At 36.5% G+C, this 22,104-nt stretch overlaps 1 protein-coding gene across 1 annotated transcript in view; it reads left to right on the forward strand.

Annotated features, from left to right (window-relative positions):
• Nucleotides 1–22,104, forward strand: part of LAMA2 (laminin subunit alpha 2) — a 615,841-nt gene that overhangs the window by 343,249 nt on the left and 250,488 nt on the right. Inside the window, 3 exon segments of the mRNA XM_030316311.1 lie at nt 1,085–1,196; nt 6,814–6,927; nt 12,106–12,233. Of these exon segments, the coding sequence (XP_030172171.1) occupies nt 1,085–1,196; nt 6,814–6,927; nt 12,106–12,233 (354 nt within the window).

Below are 22,104 nucleotides of genomic sequence, written 5' to 3' on the forward strand. Positions count from 1 at the left end.
CTTTTCAACTTTTTGGTTATGTATGAGGTCATACGTATGCAAGGTACTATCAAGTGTCTAGGATTAGTAAAGTGGGAGTGAAAAAGGTTTTAAAGCTTTTAAAATTTCCTTTTTTTAAAAAAAATTGAAAAATCCAATAAGACACCAATGTTTATTTAAATTGTTAATTCATATTAAGTTTGCATATTTTTGGAAGGAAATATATATATAGGAAATATGGAAATATATAGGAAATACACACATGCACACACATAATATACACATATACCACTTGTATTAACAGTGTTTTCAGTTTAGACAAACCAGATTTTCCCCAAAATAATGAGTGACACCAAATCACTCTGCTAAAATCACCAGATTGTACAGAAGTACTAATAAAATGAAACCCATGGATACATAGAACAATGCATTTAATTCAGGTCAAAACAAATTAAGAAAATAGTTCTAATTCAACTGAGTATTTGAAAAAGTCTCACTTTTACCTCCCAATGTGCAGATTTGTTTCTGATGAAAAGAAATGAAAATCACTTTTTTCTTTCTTTCTCTCTTTTTCTGTTTCTCTCTTTCCTTCCTTCTTTGCTTCCTTCTTTCCTTCCTTCCTTCCTTCTTCTCTCTTTCTTTTTGCTTTCATCTTTCCTTTCAATTTAAAAGCTTGAGCTGGATATTAATATTGTCTTCTCTGATTTTCTAGTTTAACGTTAAAATGAGTCAGTCATGTGATGTTTTCTAGTTTAAAAATACCTTCAACTACATTATTTTAAACTATCTCCAAAAATTAATAATAATAATAATAATAATAATAATAATAATAATAATGAAATCGAAACAAATAGCCAAAACCCAAGAACTGGGCAAGAATATTCTCATATCTTTTCAGCATTTGATGTGGTCATGGTTGTGAGCACCTGGACATATTTTACCTAATAGAAGGAATGAGCAGGGCTTCAAGTTGTAGATATTCGTTGGCCTTCCCTCTCACCACAAAGAGTTTACCTATATTACCAACCTGATTACTATTCCTCAAACTCTATAGTACCTAAGAGTTGGTTTACCTAGTCACCATCTCTTTTTCTTTCCACTGCAGGCTGGGCTCTGTTGGCCTTGAATCCGCAGTCCCCTATCCTACTGATGGAACCATTGCAACCGCCGTGGAGATTTGCCAGTGTCCACCTGGGTATTCTGGCTCCTCTTGTGAGGCAAGTTTGCAAGAATAAATCCTTGGTGCCTCCCAAGTTCCTTCAACATTGCTTTCAGTAAACCGTCCTCCATCAATGACGGCACAAATAAATGATAGTGTTTTACTTAAAGAAGACGCTTGAGTGCCCAAAATCATGGCTTTCTAATAGAGCACCGCTCATATTACGTCATCTTGAAGTTATGTTTCTCTTTTGGATATTTTACCTTGCTACAGATGAAAATCTGAGGTTTCCCTAAGTGTTTATTTCCTATTTCATTGGTTGATAAGATAAGATGAATGATAGCAGAGTAATATTTAATATTTCAAAATAATTTCCCTTCATTTCTACCTCAGTGCTTACCAGGAATTAGCACTGTTTTCCCCTTTCCCTCTAGTTTCTAATCTTATGTACCATACTCTTGCTCTGCTTTATTTCTAAGAATGCCAAACCGCAAGCCTCTGAAGGATAGAATCTTTAAAACATCAAGATATAATACATGGAAGAAATACCGTGATCTGGAAAATTCCCTACATGCCTTTGATTCATTTATTTGAGATATTCCTTGTTACCCCAGTATTCTAGATTTCTAATAAGATTAACATTTCTTACTTAATACCACAGTGTGTCGTTTTAAGGTAATAACTTTTATTTACTTCTACGTACTTTTTCTTAGGTGGTTTGAAATTGGTTTCACTTGAAACCCAGTCATATAATGTAAACACAATTTTCCTGATAGAGGACATGGCTTGCAGATAAATAGGAGCTTAATCTTTAAAAATGGTGCCTTTAAGGAATCGTTTGAGTGTACCAAGATGTTCTACTTCAGCACACTATCCCATTATGCCATTTAAAGAAATACTCTGGGCATTGCTTCGTCAGCTCTGTTGTACTCTGAAATAATGCATGCTTTTAGAAGATACATAGGATTCAGAGTCATCTTCATGACAAATGTGTTTTCTTTAGCCAGGCTCAGATTCACCTATCTAGAAATAAAATGAAATGAAATTCATTGATGTCCTTGCTTTTCCAAAATTCATCTCAAGAAGAGAAAAATAATTGTGGCAATAAATTAGCTCTGTCAACATTAATTTGATTTTTACATATAAAATGCATGCTGTATTTGATGAAGCACATACTTTATGAAGAGCCCAGCAGTTTTTATTTCAAACCAGAAAGCTTTCTTTGAACCTTTAAGTTCCTATTTCAATTGGAAGAATGAACACCTTGATTCTATGCTTGTTTTACCACTTACCCCCACATTTGTTTTCCCTAGTACTCTTCATCGTCTTTATGGAAGTTCCAAATACCCGTCGATACAAAATTAAATATCAGAATTGCTCAGTTGGCTAGGTTTTTTGTTTCTTCTTTCCTTTCTTCAAAAATATTTATTGTGAATCTTTGGTAAATTCTGCACTAGGTGCTGAAGGGATTATCAAGAAGATTACATCAAAATCCCCATCCTTAAAGAGCTAACAATCTGTTTAGGGAGACAGAACAAATACCTATGAAAAATTGGATCACAGCACTATATAATTAAGGGACGGGTGAGTGGTACAGAACATAAGTGCAATAATCATTCAAAGAGGTGAGCAGAGACAGGTGTCACTGAAAGTATCCTGCAGTGGAAAAACCTCAAATTGGAGGCTAAATAATGGTAACAATTAGGTGGGAAGAGAGAAGCACACGAGTATGAAAGAATCCAAACAAAACATCAGATGTTTAGACTTGCTTGCATTCATTCCTGTCCTTTCCTGATTTCATCTGCTTTTTACTGAGTTCATAAGGCCAGTCACATCAGCTTTGCTATCCCTAATATGCACAGACCTCTGCAATGCTGAGTAACCTACAGAGACCAGAATGTCTTTATGCTAGGTTGCCAAAAACCAGGTCAAACCACTCACTATAATATCATTCTCTTTTACTTTATTTGGGGCCACAGTGTTGATTCAAACCTTTTTTTTTTTCTTCATTTCTACCTGACTTCTTATAAATCCCTCTGCAGTTTATCTTTCCAATTTTTCTTACACTCTTAATACCATCATAATTCATTTCACTTCACAAGTGGGACAGGTGAAGAAGTGTAAGCAACATCTGGTACTGAAAAAATGTGTTTTAATTCAAATCTCAGTTTTTGCTTCTTTCTATATGATCAAAATAAAATTAACCACCTCATAGGAGTGTTCATACTTTTGTTTAGCTAATAGATGTTGATAATCATGCATTTTGACACAATCAAGACCCTTGGCATGGCTGATTAGGTGATCAACAACACAGGTATAGTCCCTACCCTCAAGGACATTACATTTGGTTGTAGGCTAGACAGTATGCCAGAGAACATATTTAAATACACGTAATAAATGTCATGAACAAGGTGTCTCGATACAGCTACTAAGAATGGGCACAGGAAGAATAGATAAGAGGGACTACTTTATAAAAGGTTTCGGGAAAGGCTGTCTGAAGTGGTAGCATCTAAACTGGGTGTTGAAGAGTGAGAAGGGTCAGCTATGCAGAGAAAGCTGGAAGTGGCTTAGGAGGAAGTGGAAAGGAGCTTGGAGTCTGCAAGGACCTGAAAGAGGGCAAGGACGACTAGAACATAGTAAGCAAGGGAGAGAATAGTACGTGATGTGACTGGAGGAGCCAAACCATCCAGAGCTTTGTATGTATTATAATAATTTGGGGTTCTATCCTAAGCATAATAGAAAATCATTAGAATACTTTAAGGAGGGTAGTGCCTTGATCTTAGTTTTCTTATTCGAAAAACTCTTTATGGCTACAGAGTGAAGAACATAATATAGGAAGGCAAGAATAAGAGGAAGAGTGGCTCATAGGCTACTGTGGTAGGAGACACTATTATGGTTTATGTTAGGATAATGGCAGGGGATGTAAAAAGATATGGGTTTACTCTATATTTTGATAGTATAACCAATAGGATTTATTGTAGATTACATACCAGAGCAGAGTTTGAAGAAGTAAGGAATTTAAGAATGAGTCATAGAGGTGCCTGGGTGGCTCAGTCAGTTAAGCGTCTGACTCCTGATTTCAGCTCGGGTCATGATCTCGTGGTTCGTGGGGTCGACCCCCACATTGGGCACTGCACTGACAGTGCAGAGCCTGCTTGGGATTCTCTCTCTCTCTCTCTCTCTCTCTCTCTCTCTCTCTCTCTCACTTTCTCTCTCCCTCCCTCCCTCCCCTGATCATGCTCACTCTCTCTCTTCTTCTCAAAATAAATAAATAAAACTTTAAAAAAAGAAATGAGTCATAGATTACCAGTTGGAGCAATTGTATGCAAAGCCATTTACTAAGCTGAGGAAGACTGGAGAGGATTAGCAGTGGGCAGAAGATGGAATCAACAATCCATTTTAGAAATATTAGGTGTGAAAAGAGTAAACTAGATGTCAACTTTACAGTTGAATATGCAGGTCCTGAACCTGGAATATCCATCTGGTCTACAGATAAGCATTTGGAAGAGATCATCAACTATGGGGCTGAATAAAATTACCTAGGAGACAGTGTGAAGAGAAGGAGGAAAGCGATCAAGCCCCTAGGAGTTCTTGCCAATGAGAAGTTGGGTCAAAGCAGAGGAGAAAGCAAAAAGCCAATGTGGAAACATGGAGTTGTGATGGCATGGAAATTGAGAGCAGAGGGCATTTGAGGGAGAGAGGAGTCAACTAAGCCACATGTTGATGAGAGGTCAGATAAAATGCAGTCACAGAATGGTCTACCAGCTTTGGTTACCTGGAATGTGGTGGCATAGCCAAGGTCAGTTGTAATTGAGTGGTGATGGCACAAGACAGAGTAGAATGGAATGAAGCATGAGAGGGAAGTGAAGAAGAGAAGACTTTTTGGAGTAGTTTTACTGAGAAAGAAAAACAGGTAGGTAACTGGAAAGCTCTGAGATATTAAGGAAGTAATTTTGTCATATTTGTTAACTTTTAATGGGGATAGCAAATCATATTTTTGAGCTGATAGTAATGATCCAGTGGAAAAGGAAGGTATTACTGGTAGAGCCCAGAGAAAGAGTATTGGAAAGATAACAGATAATGGAATGCAGATTATGAGTGTAGTGACTTCTCTCAGGAGAGGAAGAATTCTGCATGCCCCGCTCCACTGTTCCAGAAAAGAATATGGCAAATGGAGATATCGCTGATACTTACAGATTTGATGAGGCTGTGGTATGAGTAGGACATTTGCAGAGTATTAAAAGAAAAAAAGCTCATTAATGACAATTCTATGAATATTTGTCCTGAAAACAGTAAGTCAGTTCTCTCTCTGTTATCAACACCCTTGGTTTCTACCCTCTTCTGGGTATATGACTTCACCAGTTTTTAAAAATACGTATTGGAGACGGAAATCTCTTCTACACTGAATCTAAGGTGGCAAAAAATTTAATGAGGAGAAATTATTAGAAAGGGGCAAAAAAATCAACACCTTTCTTGTACTGCCCAAATTAAGAGGAAAGTCATTTTTGCTTTCCTTTCAGATGTGAAGTATCAGCAGACCCTTTTTTATGTGTTTGTTATTGATGTTCAAATTTAAGAACCTTCACACCCTGAGGCAGAAGGAACATTTCTAGCAGTACACAACACAATTCTATAAACTTTATTACTTCAGTGGTTTCTCTCTTGTTTCCATTTTCAACTGGAAAAAAAGGCCTTTTCATGATATATTACGTTGTAGTAAACCAGCCAGAAATATAATAAATCACCCACAAAATGAAATTAGAACTTGAGAGAGAACACAAGCTTCCAGAGGGCAGCAGTGTTTGCCCTCCCCCACCCCAGTTGTGCATCCCATACAGTTTGTAGTAACCCCCGTGGAAGGGAAACTTAATTAAGAGTGACAGTGAACCTAGAGCTGATGGTGACATAAAGTTATTCTAAGGCCTCAATATTTTTAATCAGAATTCCATTTTTGTATAATAAAGTGTTCCACACTTTTAAAAGGAATGATGAAAGTAAGTAGACTTCTAGTAGAATAATGCAATAAAAATAAAATATCAAGGGAATATATGGTAAATGAATCATGTGCAAGTTTGAGAAAATGTAATAGGATGAGAATGAAAGATATGGACTCTTTATGTGTAGACATCAGCTGTGTATGTGGGTCAAATGTAAGAGTGGGACACTACCTTTCTTCTGAATGATTGCAAAGTGACAGAATTAAGGGCAGTTCTGTGTGGGTGAGGGAATGTATTCCAGAAAATCGACATGCCTTTGGATGATATTAGGTGCTCTCTTAGGCTAAGGTTCTCTGAAAGTCTTTTTATGTCTGCTGCTTTTTTTTCAATACTTTTCCTTCTATTTTCCTGTCTGTGCCTTTTACTTTGAGACTGTCACATTTCAATTCTTTTTATCTCTTCTTTATTTTACCATTTCAGAAGAGACACCAAGCTAATGCTTCCTCTAATCTCATACCTGCCAATAATGCTAAGGTCAGTACAAAAGTCCCAAATGTCAGGAGGAATAGCTCTGTAGCAATGTTTCAATAGTAGCAACACTTTGATGAGCATGTTTGCTGAATTTGCTACCTAAATATTTCCCTTTAACAAACAAAAAACAAAAAAAAAAAACAAAACAAAACAAAAAAAAACCTTAAGAAAAAGTCCCTGAGACTTGAAACCTTATCTTTCTTTCAGTCTTGTTGGCCTCGGCACAGACGAGTCAATGGCACTATTTTGGGTGGCATCTGTGAACCATGTCAGTGCTTTGGCCATGCAGAATCTTGTGATGACATCACTGGAGAATGCCTGGTAAGTGCTTTCTCCTTTGGGGATGCTGATTGACAAGGCTGAAATCAGCTCAATAGGTCTGCAGGTCAATTACCACCTCTGGGACAAACACTTGAGTCAAGACGTGATTTGACAGGGATCTTTATATTGAATGGAGTTGGAAGCTGAGAATGCTCTTTCGTATGTGGTTTTCCTGACTAACAAGTATTAGGAGATGTTTATCCATATTAGTGTAAGACCTCAATTAGAATTAGATACATCATCATAAAATATAACTAATGACTGAGATACATATCTACCCTGAATGTATGTGGTTTCAATCCCTTCCATAAATCTACCAAAAATAGGCTGTATTTCCATAACAGAAAATGGTTTGTATCCCCATGGTATGAAAAGTATAAAATATAACTTTTATAATAGACATAAGTCAGTTTCTTCCACATTGAAAAAATGAGGGCATACTACACGATTTTTATTTTAAAATTTCAACATGTAAGTAAAAAAAAGTGTCATATGTAGGGATGCCTGGGTGGCTCAGTTGGTTAAATGTCCAACTCTGGATTTTGGCTCATGTCGTGATCTCACAGTTTGTGAGTTTGAGCCCCGTATTGGACTCCATGCTGACAGTGTGGAGCCTGCTTGGGATTCTCTCTCTCTCCCTCTTTTTACCCCTCCCCAGCTCTCTCTTTATCCCTTTCAAAGTAAATAAACTTTTTAAAAATAAATGTCATATGTAGATTAAAAAATAATAAATATATGCACCACATATTCATCAAAGCTGCTTCTTCCAGCTACAAGGAAAGCCAAACTTTGAAGGAGAAGAAAAGCTCTCTGCAAAGGCCAGCACTTTCTACCTGCTAAGAAGCCTCTAGATTGGAGAATATACACCACATAGACCATCCTGATGAACTCAAGGGCATGTTAGTTTGATATTCTCTGACATGGCATGAAGCTTGAAACAACACTTCTCATTTCATTAGTCCTGCAGAAACACAATTTGAAACAGTACCAATTTAGGAGGATATCATATTCTCATTTCCCTGTAGAATTTAAGGCAGACTCTGCTATCTTTATTTCTTAATGTTCTTTCTTCCTCTTGCTCAATGTTTCCCCCCTTTTCTTCCACTTAAAAGCTTCTGGGACAAACCCAAAATGAAAATTCAGGGCTTTGTCTCAATGTAATTTGGCATTTAGGTTTATTGATGCTCTTTCTGTTTTCTCTGTATAAGATTTGTTTAATTGCATTGCAGTATAAAGCACGATAGCCTTAATTTGTGGATCCGTAGATTTTTCCAATGGCATTTTTATGAATAGAAAGACTAAGCGATTTTCATTTTAATTATACCATGAGTCATTTAAAATGTACCTTGGGAAAAATACTGAGTTACCTTTAAACACTTTGCTAACATGCTCTAGGAACTATTCAGCGCAAAGCTGATATGGAGTTGCTTTCTTTAAACCTGAAAAGACAAAATAAATATATCACAATACCAGACTTATAATGTTTCTAATAGTAATATTTCATGTTAAATTCATTATGATTAAATCAGATAATGCTGTTGGTCCATTTGGTTGTGTGACATAAGAATGAGAGCCCTATTTTTAGAATAAAATGTTTTCAGCATAATTTGGGGAGGAAGAAGGGAGGAAACAGTGATTATCTGAGAACTTCTACTGATGAAACCTAGTTTATTGACTCTGTTTTATGGACAGAAAAACAGGAATCCACCTTTAAATAACAGAAGGAGTCTTAGGGACACAATAGAGATCGTGTCAATAGAAACAGAATCTGGTGTTTTCTGCATTTTCCATTATAGCTGGTTAATACTGGATCATGTAAGATATTTTCTGGAGACATTCAGATGCCTTTTATCTGAAATGATATTGATAACTAAGTGCTAATATCCCATTTTGAGCATTTTGGTTCTGATTTGATCCATGAAGAGAAAAATATTTAAATGTTACACATTAAGGACATTTTTAAGGTTTACTTAACCCACATTTTATCTTCTTTATCAATTATGTATGCTTTTTCCGCTAGCATTACACAGAGAATTTATGAAATTTACAGATAAACTGCTTTTCAGTTAGCTTGGTTTGAAATATGATTAGAAATTAACTGAAATGGGGCGCCTGGGTGGCTCAGTTGGTTAAGCGTCCAACTTCGGCTCAGGTCGTGATCTCACGGTTTGCGACTTCCAGCCCCACGTCAGGCTCCGTGCTGACAGCTCAGAGCCTGGAGCCTGCTTCAGATTCTGTCTCTCTCTGTCTCCCTCTCTCTCTGCCCCTCCCCCCACTCTCACTCTCTCTCTCTCTCTCTCTCTCTCTCTCTCTCTCAAAAGTAAATAAACATTTAAAATTTTTTTAAAAAGAAAGAAATTACTTGAAATATATTTTTGATAGCAGATCAAAATCCAGACCTCTTTTATAGTGTGGGTCTATATAAAAAGGTCATTTTAACTCAAAGTACATTTGAAGTAACCCAGGAAACATTTAAAGCCACATGGAAAGACTGTATCCTTGACCTTCCTCACTGTTATTGTCCAATGTGCTATGAATGGACATTCGGAAATCACTTTATAGCAGGACACCTGTAAAAATAACCAGCCTGTCAGAGTGCACCTCTCATGTTTTCAGTTCTGATTTCCACTGTGTTGTTGCTTCATGCTGTTTTATAGTTTCAGTTGCAAAAACACTTGAGCGTTAGATTGATGTTATGATTTCCACAAAATGAAATACGACATTAGTAAAAGTAAGCAACTTCTATATGTTCTTTTTCTTTTAGATCAGGAGTCAAGGAAAAACAGCATGTCTAGGTTATGCAAGATTCCCAGTGGAGTTTTAGAAATACCATTTTAAACGTGGTTAAGATGATCAATTTTCTGATCTTATTTTTAAAACCCCTAAGTCTTTGAAAGATATGATTTGATCATGTCAATATGACAATATGCAAAGAATATTGCAAAAACAATGTAAGTTTTTAGTAACAGCCAACCTTAGTTAAATTTGAGGACTTGAAAGGAATTAGTATGAAGACGAAATCAAAGAGGGAAGCCTTCCTTCATGATCCATGCTTTATACATTCCATCTTAATATGCTGTTGTTTGCACAACTGTTAATAGTAAAGGTAGTCTCTGTGCTCTCTTTGGAAAGGCTTGCTAAATGCATTTGAGAGACAATTTAAAGTACCTTGGAGAAAAACCTATTTTCAAGTATCGCGAGATTAACTGAAGAATTATCTATTCGCTTGTAGTTGATGAGACTGCCATGGGATTTCAGAGCTTGAAAACTTCATAATTCATAGGCTTGAACTTTCTCATTTTATAGAATGTGAGAAATGCAGAGTGTTAAATGATTGGTTTTAATTTCATATCTTCTATTCAATAAAGAATCTATTCCTCTCTCCAAGGTATTTAACAGGTTTTGTTTAAAACCATGTATTTATGGGGCCCCTGGGTGGCTCAGTTGGTTCAGCATCGGACTTTGGCTCAGGTCATGATCTCGCGTTTTGTGAGTTCGAGCCTGCATGGGGCTCTGTGCTGACAGCTCAGAGCCTGGAGCCTGCTTCGGATTCTATGTCTCCCTCTCTCTCTCTGCCCCTCCCCCGCTCGCAATCTGTATCTCTTTCTCTCTCTCTCTCTCAAAAATAAAGATTAAAATTGTTTAATTAAATAAATAAGCATTTAAAAATTTAAAAGAAATAAAATAAAACCATATATTTATTTGCGTTTCTATTAAATCAATTTACTACGTGTAATTAAAATGAGCTTCTTTAAAAATATACTAATATAGGGGCGCCTGGGTGGCTCAGTTGGTTAAGTGGCCGACTTTGGCTCAGGTCATGATCTCGCAGTCCGTGAGTTTGAGCCCTGCATCGGGCTCTGTGCTGACAGCTCAGAGCCTGGAGCGTGTTTCAGCTTCTGTGTCTCCCTCTCTCTCTCTGTCTCAAAAATAAATAAACGTTAAAAAAAAAAAATATATATATATATATATATATACACACACACACACACTGATATAATATTTCAGACCTTTCATTAAGTTAGGCTGGCCATTCCAAAAGTCAACCAGATTTGATAAATATTTACTTTATCTTTAAAATGAGTGTATATTTTAGCGATTTCTTATACATATTTAATTACTGATCATAAAAATAAGGATTTTGCACCCCTGAGCTCTGATGAACTCTTTTCAACATGAGAAAAATAGAATTTCATATAGTTGTAAAAATAAAAATGTATTTCAGTCATAATGAATCCATACTGGATGGTTTTTTAAAAGGAATTAGGTATATTTTATTGAAGAAGTTAGGTTTACATGATGCCAAAGCATTAAAATTTATCAAATTGTGCTATTGAAAGATTTATAGACAATCCCAGTGTTTGGTTCACTGAATTGTTCATCTTTTGTGAACACAGTCTGAGTTGATAAGTGTACTTTAATATGAAGAAATCAAGATACAAATTATTTTATTTTGGTTTTTTATCTTTGAAGAGGACATAACCAAACATTACTACTTTGAGGAAAAATGCAGTTTCATTAAAAATAAAAAATGTTGGAGACATTGTTAGGCGCCTTGTGGTTTCGTTATATATCGGAATACATTTAAACATGTTTCAATATTCTCATTGTTTAAATATGAGCCAGGCAGGCCCCTCACAGATGTAATACATTAGAGCATTGTCCCAATCATCAGAGCCACTGGGGTCCAAATTAATCTCTGAGGTAAGAGGATCATCGTTCCAGAGCATTCGTATGAGTAGCCGCTATCCTCATTAAATCACCAATTTTAAGCTGAGCAATGGACTCTTACCTAGAAGCAGCTACGATTTCCATGAGATATATACTATTAGGACTCTGTGACTATGCACATGTACACATGCATGCATGATCACATGTATTTCCTTATGAAAAACATCGAAAAGTAAAGAAAAAAGGAAATAAGATTTATATAATGAAAAAAAGGTATAATGAATTTCAGTTGTTTTTTGTTAAGCATGCATATGCTGAGACTGGCGTGTAGTTCATAAGCTACATATTAATTATCAATGCTATTTCCCAGCTGTAAAATTGACCATTTAATGTGGAAAATTATTCTTCCTGGCAGGGAATAGACTAATAGCTCTGTAGAACAATTTTGGGTAATATATTGATGCTTGAGACCAACATAATAAACTCTGATGTGTGTTTCTTCCTCAGAACTGTAAGGATCACACAGGTGGCCCATACTGCAATAAATGTCTTCCTGGTTTCTATGGTGATCCTACTAAAGGAACCTCTGAAGACTGTCAGCCCTGCGCCTGTCCACTCAATATTCCATCCAATAAGTGAGTCACAAACTTACCTCCAATGATTTGGGCATCCAGTTCCGCAAGTGCATTTATGATATAAAATGTTTCTTTCTCTTACCACATGTAAATAAGTAACGAATAAATGCAGTGACTTTCTCTGGAAGGTAATACCAGTTTTTCTAGATACAAAATATTTAAAGTTGTGGCTATTTATTCTACAGAATTTTTAATATCTGAGTTCTAGTCCTGTGATTTAATGTACGAGATAGAACTAAAATATAATGTCTAAAGCAACTATAAAGGACAGACATATTTTATACAAATATTTTATACAAATACATGTGTGCCCACATGTACACACACATACATGCACACATGTCTTCATGCTGTAATAAAAAAAGCCAATAACACTGGGGTGCCTGGCTGGCTCAGTGGGAGAGCAGGTGACTCTTGATCTTGGGTTTGTGAGTTCAAGCCCCACATTGGGTATAGAGTTTACTCTAAATAAATAAATAATGTATACATATATTTTTAAAAGATCACTAACACAAATATTGCTCATTTGGATCCCAGTCTCACACTATTTATTTATGAATCTTGGGCAAGTCACAAATCCTTGAAAAGGTAAAGTAAGAGATCAGTCTAGCTGATCTTTAAGCACCCGTCCTATCCTTTGGTTATCACACAGTTTATCATGTTATCATATGATATATGATATATATCAGTTTATCTTTCTTTTTTGATATATTTTTTAATATTTTATTTTATTTTGGTGAGACAGAGAGACATAGTGCAAGCAGGGGAGGGGGAGAGGGAGAGAGAGGGAGACACAGAATCTGAAGCAGGCCCCAGGCTCTGAGCTGTCAGCACAGAGCCCGACGTGGGGCTTGACCCACAAAGTGCAGGATCATGACCTGGGCTGAAGTCAGTACTTAACCGACTGAGCCACCCAGGTGCCCCTATAAGTTTATCTTTCTAAAATAGTTACAGCAGTAAGAACTATATTTAAGCTATATGAATATGGAAATATGGGTGATAATAAGCACCTTATTTTATATAAACTAAATATTTTAAAAGTTTAATGAAAACTTGATTCAGTTTTTCCAGTCATCTACTTTTTATTCTTTATGTTTAAATTTTTTCTAATGGGGCACCTGAGTGGCTCAGTCGGTTAAGTGCCTGACTCTTGATTTCAGCTCAAGTCATGATCTCACAGTTCATGAGATTGAGGCCCGTGTCAGACTCCATGCTGAGGGTGCAGAGCCTGCTTGGGATTCTCTCCCTCTTTCTCTGACCCTCCTCAATTTGCTTACACATGTGTTTTCTCTGTCTCTCAAAAATAAATAAATAAACTTTAAAAAAAAATAAATAAAAATTAAAAAATAAAAATGTTCTAATTTCATCTAGAAAAATAACCTTGCAATCTTGGAGAACTTTTATTTTTTACATTTTTTCCGTGTTTATTTATTTTGAGAGAGACAGAGAGAGAGAGAGACAGAAAGAGAGAGAGACAGAATGAGCTGGGGGAGGGGCAGAGAGGAAGGAAGAGAGAGAATCCTAAGCAGGCTCCAGGCCCAGAGTAGAGGCTGAGGCGGGGCTCCATCCCATGAACCCTGAGATCATGACCTGAGCTGAAATCAAGAGTCGGACACTTCACCAACTGAGCCACCCCGATGCCCAGGAAAAGACTTTGAAAAGTATATATTTTGTCTGCCTCGTCCCCTTCCCTTTTGGGGGACTACTCTATTCCAGCTGTTCTAATGCTCATTCTGTCCAAGTGGCCCTCCTTAAGCAAATACCTAAGCAAAACCTTGAGTCATAATTTTTTTTTTATTTTAATGGGGGCATACTACATTGAGCCAAAACCAATGTTTTTGTACTAGTAAAAATTGTAAATAATGAGTTTACAAGTTTACAAGTTTAAATGAGTTTAAACTCATTGTAAATAATGAGTTTACAAGTTTAAGTGAAAGGGATTTTTTTTGAAGACTTCTTAAAGGTAAGTTTAGTGCTTAATAATGTTCATATTATATTAGGCACTTTCCAGCTATTTCTAAATGTTGTGATAATGCCTGAAGAGCTTAAATTTTTAGTGATTTTTAAAAAATTCTGTTAGCTGTAGTCTTTTAATCTAAAGGTGTTATCAAGTTGGTCATATTTTGAGTGAGGTCTTATCCAACACACTGCTAATGAAAATAGTCTTTTGTTAGAGTCAATGAATACTATGAGTTAAAGACATTGAGAATAATTCTTTCATTAAGTTTAAAATCCTCATTGGAATTGTGATTTCTACTTTTCAGCCCACATGAAATCCTCTTCCTTCTCTCCAACAATCCACCTCCTTCAGAATTTTACACCTTAGTCATTGGAATAAAAAAAGAGAAAGCATTAATATTTAATAAAAGCAGACTAATGAGGTATAGCACTACACATTCCAATAAAGTAAATATTAGTCCCATTTTAGAGATTAAGAAAAAATGCTCCAAGTGGGAAAATAGCATTATGGAACCAATTCTGGAACTATATTTCCTTGATTTAAATGCTAAGTTCTAAACTTTCTAGCTGTGTGACTCAGACAACATTACTTAAACTCTCTGTGTCTCAGTTATTTCATCATTAGTTGTGATAATAGGACTTTCTTATAGGATTGTGAGAATTTTGTAAATTAAAATACACTAAGCATTTAAAATAATGATTTGACATGCTATGTCCAAGACAAGTACTGGTTATTATTAAATAACTTGCTTAGAGTCATATATTAAAGAAAGTATCAGGGGTTCCTGGGTGGCTCAGTTGGTGAAGCATCTGACTCTTGATTTTGGCTCAGGTCATGATCCCAGGGTCCTGGGATCAAGCCCCATGTCATGCTCTGTGCTGACAGTGCAGAGCGCCTGCTTAAGATTCTCTCCTTCTCCCTCTGTGCTGCTCATGTGCACATTCCCAATCTCTCTCTCTCTCTCTCTCTCTCTCTCTCTCTCTCTCTCTCTCTCAAAAATATAATAAAACAAAGTATCAGAGTTGGAATTTTAAGTTTAAAGTCAGTGTACTTTCCAATCCTCTGCGATCTACATTGAGGATTTCTTTAAAAATCACACTGCATTCAGTTTTAGTGATAACATTAAAAACAATTAAATGAGCAGTTGGGTTAATGTATATTAGTGATCAAAACCTTTCCAGAGTTTAGGGTGCAAGCTTGGGTGGACACAAAACTAAAGATCCTTTGGCATCCAAAGGGTATCAGTGAAGCAGAAAAAGGCAAAAGGGAAATCTACCGGAAAATAATAAATATAGGAGAACAAATTAAATTCCTTCGTAGTCAATGGTGAGTCCTCCCTGTGCTGGCTGTAATATAACATGATCCTTGCTCGCTGGTGTACTTGTGAAGGGTTAGAGGACCTGCTCATTCACTGTGCTGAATGAAATTCTCCTGGACTATCCAATATACTAGAAACTCACTGCTCATTACTCACTTTCACTGAGGAAAATGGAGGGATTATATTTGGTCACTCATTTATGTGCACTCCTTCTCAGGCAAAATGTCATAGGTGTTAGCCAACCTATCAATCCAGCAGTTCTGCCACTGGTTGTATAGTGTGAATCTTAGTCTACTACATTTTGAGAATTATGTCATTGATTGGACATGGGTTTATCCTCCAGTCTGACCAACATTACTATAAATGCAGAGGAGGCATTCATGGCCCATCCTTCTCTGTTTACTGTACTTCTTTAATTTTAATAATAGGTTCTAATTGTGTCATTGAAAGAAAAAAGAAAGTCAGTGTCACCATCCATCAGTGACAAAAGGATTGGGTCCCCGTTACAAGGATGGTACTTCCTCAAGTATGTGTATTCCAATTTGGTATAATTATGCAGATCTTGACTTAAAAAAATAATAAAGACAACTCAGTAACATCAGCGACACCAAGTATTTAAAGATCCTTCAATTTTTGAGATACCTTTACTTACATTAAATAATTATTAAATTATTAAATAATAATTTTATCATTAGAAGTAGAACTGAGAATAGACCTGTCGTAAATTTTAGCTTTAAATACAGAATTTTTATAAATAGAAAGAGGAGAGAGTGATAATCCACTTACTTTAAAAATACTAGTTCTAGTTCTGTGTTTAGAGTTATAAAGACTTAAATTTAGGGGTGCTTGGGCGGCTCAGTTGGTTAAGTGTCCAACTTCGGCTCAGATCATGATCTTGCAGTCCATGGGTTCGAGCCCCGCACTGACAGCACTGGAGATTCCGTGTCTCCTACTCTCTCTGCCCCTCTCCTGCTCACACTCTACCATTCTCTCTCTCAAAAATAAACATTAAAAAAAAATTAAAGACTTTTAAATTTAAAACAGCTTGGAAAATTAACATAGTTTAGCTGTGCAATTGTGAATAGAAAAATCCATTGTAATCTAGTAACCTGAAATGTTTTATTTTTAAATCACTAAATAATGGGACAGTTAGGGAAACTCTTCATTTAAAAAAAATTTTCAAACGTCATTACTATTATAATCTGACTTGAAAACTCTGATGGATAAATTCAATATTCACAAATAAGCCAGAAGATGGGATTGAAATTCTCACAGGTTATTCAGAAAAAAAATTCAGCTAAAGGTTGCTGCAACCTTCATCTAGAAGTATAAAGCTTGGTGATAGTTTTGCTTTGGTGATTTATCTATTTAATCCTTGATCATAAATCTTATAGATCACAAGCATTTTGGCTCCAAATTTCTTAGATAATATTGCTAAATAAATCAAATATGTAGGGAGATAGAGATCGATTGGTGTAATTATTATGATATATGAATACAGACAAGCATATAATATTTAAATTATACATATATATCAACTTCATCAACTACTTAGTGTCCACTTTTGCTCAGGCTTCTCATCTTGGTGATGTATATATTTTAGCTATAGATCGTAACTAGGTAGTAAAATTTATCTCTAGAGAAGCAAATAAAAGTGTAAATATTTCAAATGTTTTATATTCATTAATTTCTGGCATCATGTAGCTTATGAATTAAATATAATATGAAAGAGACACATGAATGCCTACCTTTTAACACTTAGAATGTGTTTGAATAGATAATATTATTGAAACCATTTATATCATAAAATTCATATCATTTTGAACGCTACTTCTTTGTATGCATCAGGAATGCTAAAATTCAAAGTTTTAAAAGAATGGGACACTTCTAGAACTGACTTTGGGGCTCACTGAAAAGACTATATTGAATTATGCCTGTTAAAATTAATAGTTAATAGAGAATTATAAATATTCCAAGACAAGAGGTAAATTTAAGGGAATATTTAGCAACATTATGTAGAAATTTTATACCGTGTTAAATGTTCTAGAGCACTTTTGTACACATTGTTTTATGTCTACATGAGCAGTTATGATGTATTTTACTCGTCCCTTATACCAGAAGGAAGAACTGAACTCTAGAGAAATTAAAAGGCCTCGATCGTGATCATTACAGCTTGCTTGTGGCAGAACCAGTGTTAGAATCCATATATTCCGATTCACCTCTCTGTGCTTCTTCCGATGGGGCTATAGAAATCAAAACAATTACTGGGCACCTGGGTGGCTCAGTTGGTTAAGCATCTGACTTCAGCTCAGGTCATGATCTCACAGTTCATGAGTTTGAGCCCCACATCAGGTTCTGTGCTAACAGCTTGGAACCTGGAGCCTGCCTCAGGTTCTGTGTGTGTCTCACTCTCTACCTCTACAACCACCCCCCAGCTTGCTCTCTGTCTCTCTCTCAAACAATTAATTCATTTTTTCATTAAAAAAAAGATATCAAAACAATTACAAAGACATTGAAGAGAAGCAAGAAAAAAAAAGAAAGAAAAGAAAATTAACAAACCTTCATGTTAAACAAACTGCAAATGTTCATCATAAATGATTCTAGGGTTTGGCGACAGTTATGCTAATGCAAATGTTCGGGATTAGAACGTGTTGAGAAAGTGCAGGTTTAATGAACAAGTAATTAAATACCTTAAAATTGAAACAAATCAACATATTTTGGCAGAAACTTCTAAGGTGTTATTAAATTGCAGCTACAACTTAATGTGACACTTTACAGAGAACTTGCTCTCGTACTTTATCAGTACGAAAGGCTTTACTAGGTAGAACGTAGTCTCTCATTTGGCTGCATGAGAAACTCAAGTTAAAGAAAAAAATTGCATCCAAAGACACAGAGAATAACCCAAAATCTAATTACAAAATCCAGTTGTAGACATTAAATAAGATTTCATACTATTTGAAGGTTATTAAAGAAAAATGTGTTTGCTTAATGGTTCTCCTAAGAATAAAAACAGAGATCATTGACCTGAAAGGAGGAAACCTTACAAGGACACTTCAGAATTTCATGTGGCCCAAACCACACTCATGAAGTAAATGAGTTTTCCCTTTGTTTTTCTCCCTTCCTCTCAAAGCTCTGCTCCATGGCCCGTGGTGACGGGGTCTTCTCATGGCCCTTTCCGCAGTAGCTTCCTCACTGACACACACATCTTGTCCTCTGGTTTCTCTTTCCTGACCTGAATGTTCCAGGTTACGGTTCGTTAGCGGGAGTCCTGCTCCCCTATTGTGTATGCAAACATAGAGCATGCCCTGATTTTGTGGCCCTGATTTTATAATGATGGAGATTTCATGCCAGTGGCAAAAGGAGTGGTTATTTCATATCACATCACAGACCGGAGAGACAATGCAGTTCCCTCTTGAATCAGCTGTAAGAAAGCTCAAAGCCATATGCTGACTGCCACTTTCAAATAAACATGCCTTACGATACGAATTTTGTGTTCTAAATACACCCTTCATTTTATCTTATGTTTAAGTGGCTTTTTTCTCTTTAACCTTTATTGCATCATTTTATCTTAATGTATATATTTTGATAGGTAGAATTAAATTCTTCTTGGAACAAGGCCAATTGTATCTTTCTGTTCATATGCACGTATGCTAGCACAAACACATCTATTCACATACATATTCATACATATACACATATACATACACATATTACATACTTATAAATGGATCCTTATAAATATAAGAATCTATTCAACCAACCATTAAGAAAGACTATTTCAGGGCACCCGGCTGGCTCAGCGGTTAAGCATCTGACTTCGGCTCAGATCATGGACTCATGGCTCACATGTTTGAGCTCTGCGTCGGGCTCTGTGCTGACAGCTCAGAGCCTGGAGACTGCTTCGGATTCTGTGTCTCCCTCTCTCTCTCTCTCTCCCTCCCCCCTCTCATGCTCTGTCTCTCTCTTTCTCTCTCTCTCTCAAAAATAAACATTAAAAAAATATATATATATAAATATATATACATTAAAAAAAAAAAATATATATATATATATATATATATATATATATATATATATATATAAAGAAAGACTATTTCCAGGGGCACCTGGGTGGCTCAGTCAGTTGAGCAGCAACGTGGTTTCTGCTCAGGTCATGATCTCATGGTTCGTGGGTTCGAGCCCTGCATGGAACTTCATGCTCACAGCATGGAGCCTGCTTGGAATTCTCTCTCTCTGCAACTCCCGTGCCTGCTTGCTGTCTCTCTCAAAATAAAGAAAGAAACATTAAAAAGAAAAGAAAGATTATTTCCATGTGCATACCCCTACTATCTAGTCCACTGGTAGCTTCTCATCTTCCTCCTATTTGTGGAAAATGCCCGCTGTTCTTGGATTGCCTGTGTCTTCCGCGGCATGAAGTGGATAATTCAGGAAGCAGAACACTCTCTCTGCTGGGGTAGAGCCAGCCAACTAGTGCTAAATGACATAATCTTGGAATCACTTAAAGGCAACAATGATCTCACAGTTCCCTCTTTCTGTCACAGAAGAGTTAGCTTCATTTTTTGGCCAAAATCAGTGTCAAGTTGCTTGCTGCCGTTGCCAAAACAAATTTCGTATGCGTTTTTGTTGTACGTATTCCTTTCTCCTTCTCATTTTAGTTTTGTTGTCGAAAGTCCTCTTCTCCATAGCTGTAACTGTAATAACAGCAGTAAGGGATTGAGCCCTCAGTTTAGACTGTTTAAAGAATATTGAGTTCTGTTTCATTTAAAATTGTTTAATGTTTATTTATTTTTGGGAGACAGAGAGACAGAGTGCAAGCAGAGGAGGGGCAGAGAGAGGGGGAGACACAGAATCTGAAGCAGGCTCCAGGCTGAGCTGTCAGCATCTAGAGCCTGGTGCGGATCTTGAACCCATGAAACGTGGGATCATGACCTGGGCTGAACTTGGACCCTTAACTGACTGAGCCACCAGGCACCCCTGAAATCCGTTTTATTTAGATGCATCATGTCAAGTACGTGTATTACCAAAAGTTTCAACGTATTTAATTCTTAGCAGTAGAATGATGCTGTCTGGTTAGAGGGAGAAGAGAATGTCAGATTAGGAATGAGAAGTCCTGGGTCCGATGCTCAAGTCTCCTGGACACCAGCAATGACCTTGGGCAAGACAAATGATGCCTGCTGCAACCCATTTATAAGCTTTTGTGAAAATGTGATAAAATTGTTCATAAAAGCACTCTGAAAATGCAAAGAGCTAGTCAAATCCAATATATCGTTATTCCTTAAGATTTTTCCTGAAGAGGTGTTGATTTTTGTCAGTGGGTACATTTTACTTTACTTCTGTTGGTTTTAACTGACACATGAATATATTTAAGAATTTGAAATCCATTTTATGGTTTTACAGTGTCAGAAACCCTGTCAAGCACCTTTGACATGACTTATGGTAAACTAATTTAGGATTTTAAAAAATAGTTGGCATGATTTTCTTTCAATCACTGTAGTCCCACATGAGTGGGAAACCTAGGGCTTCTCGTTAGAGTCACTTTGTCCCTAGATGATGAGACAGTTATGGAATGCCAATTTTAAAATAAGACATACATGTGTTCTAGAGATTTGTCAAAATCCAGTCCTCCCTTTTCTGTCTGAAAACAATAGCAAATCACGAGGTGAGGAAGGAAAAAAAAATCTGTTTCTTTCCATTTTTACATGTGCCTGTTTTCTTTAATGCAGTCACTCGCCTGCCAAGAAAATCACTCATGGTGAGGTCCTTTTAGGTCACGGGTGACAAGTGCCAGGCTGCTCTCTAAAAGATGGCCCTCCTCTTACAGAACACAGGCTGGCTGTGACTTGGTTCCACTCTTTCTGGCAGTCACCACAACCCCCTCATGTGGAGTCTTTTATCTGGGTAATATTTATAAACTCAAGGTACCCCAAACCAGGCGTTGTCCCCCCCTTGCCTCAACACATTCATTTTGACTCTCCACTGAGTTGAAATATTTTAAATGCTAGAACTACTCGGTTCTAATAGCTTCCTGCTATAAAAAAAAAAATTAAATCTTTACAGGACTGCTATGAGTTAAGCCAGAAGAATATTATTCAGAAGTAGTACCTGTGATCTGACCTGCACAAAAGTTAAGAAAGTATTCCAAAGTCATTCAAGTGTCAGGAACAGAACAAGATCGAGACTCGCACTGTTTAATTTGTTGTTCACTCCTTAATTCATTTAGCCATCAAGCAAGCCTCTACTGAATCGTCCTGTCATATATAATAGAAAAATAAATCTATTTAGGGAAAACATAATGGGAGAAAGATTAATTGGGGGCATTTTGTTTTAAAATGGCAGAGCAGCAGAAATCACAGAATTCAGAATGCTTCATGGGTCTTCAGAGAATGATTGTGTCAATCTTGGGGTAAGGGTTCCTGCCTGAGAGATGTCTCTCACAAGGCAGAGAAGTATGCCGTAGTTGTACCTGCTGTTGAAGGCTAAAGCTGGCATGTAACTCTGTAATTACTGTGCTGGTTCCTAATTTGGTGTTCCATTCTGTTACTTCAGATCCAAACTGGAAATATGTACAAAAAGAGAGATAAACCTTGGAACAT

The sequence above is a fragment of the Lynx canadensis genome, chromosome B2 (genome assembly GCF_007474595.2).
Source record: "Lynx canadensis isolate LIC74 chromosome B2, mLynCan4.pri.v2, whole genome shotgun sequence".
In the NCBI taxonomy this organism is placed as follows: Eukaryota; Metazoa; Chordata; class Mammalia; order Carnivora; family Felidae; genus Lynx; species Lynx canadensis.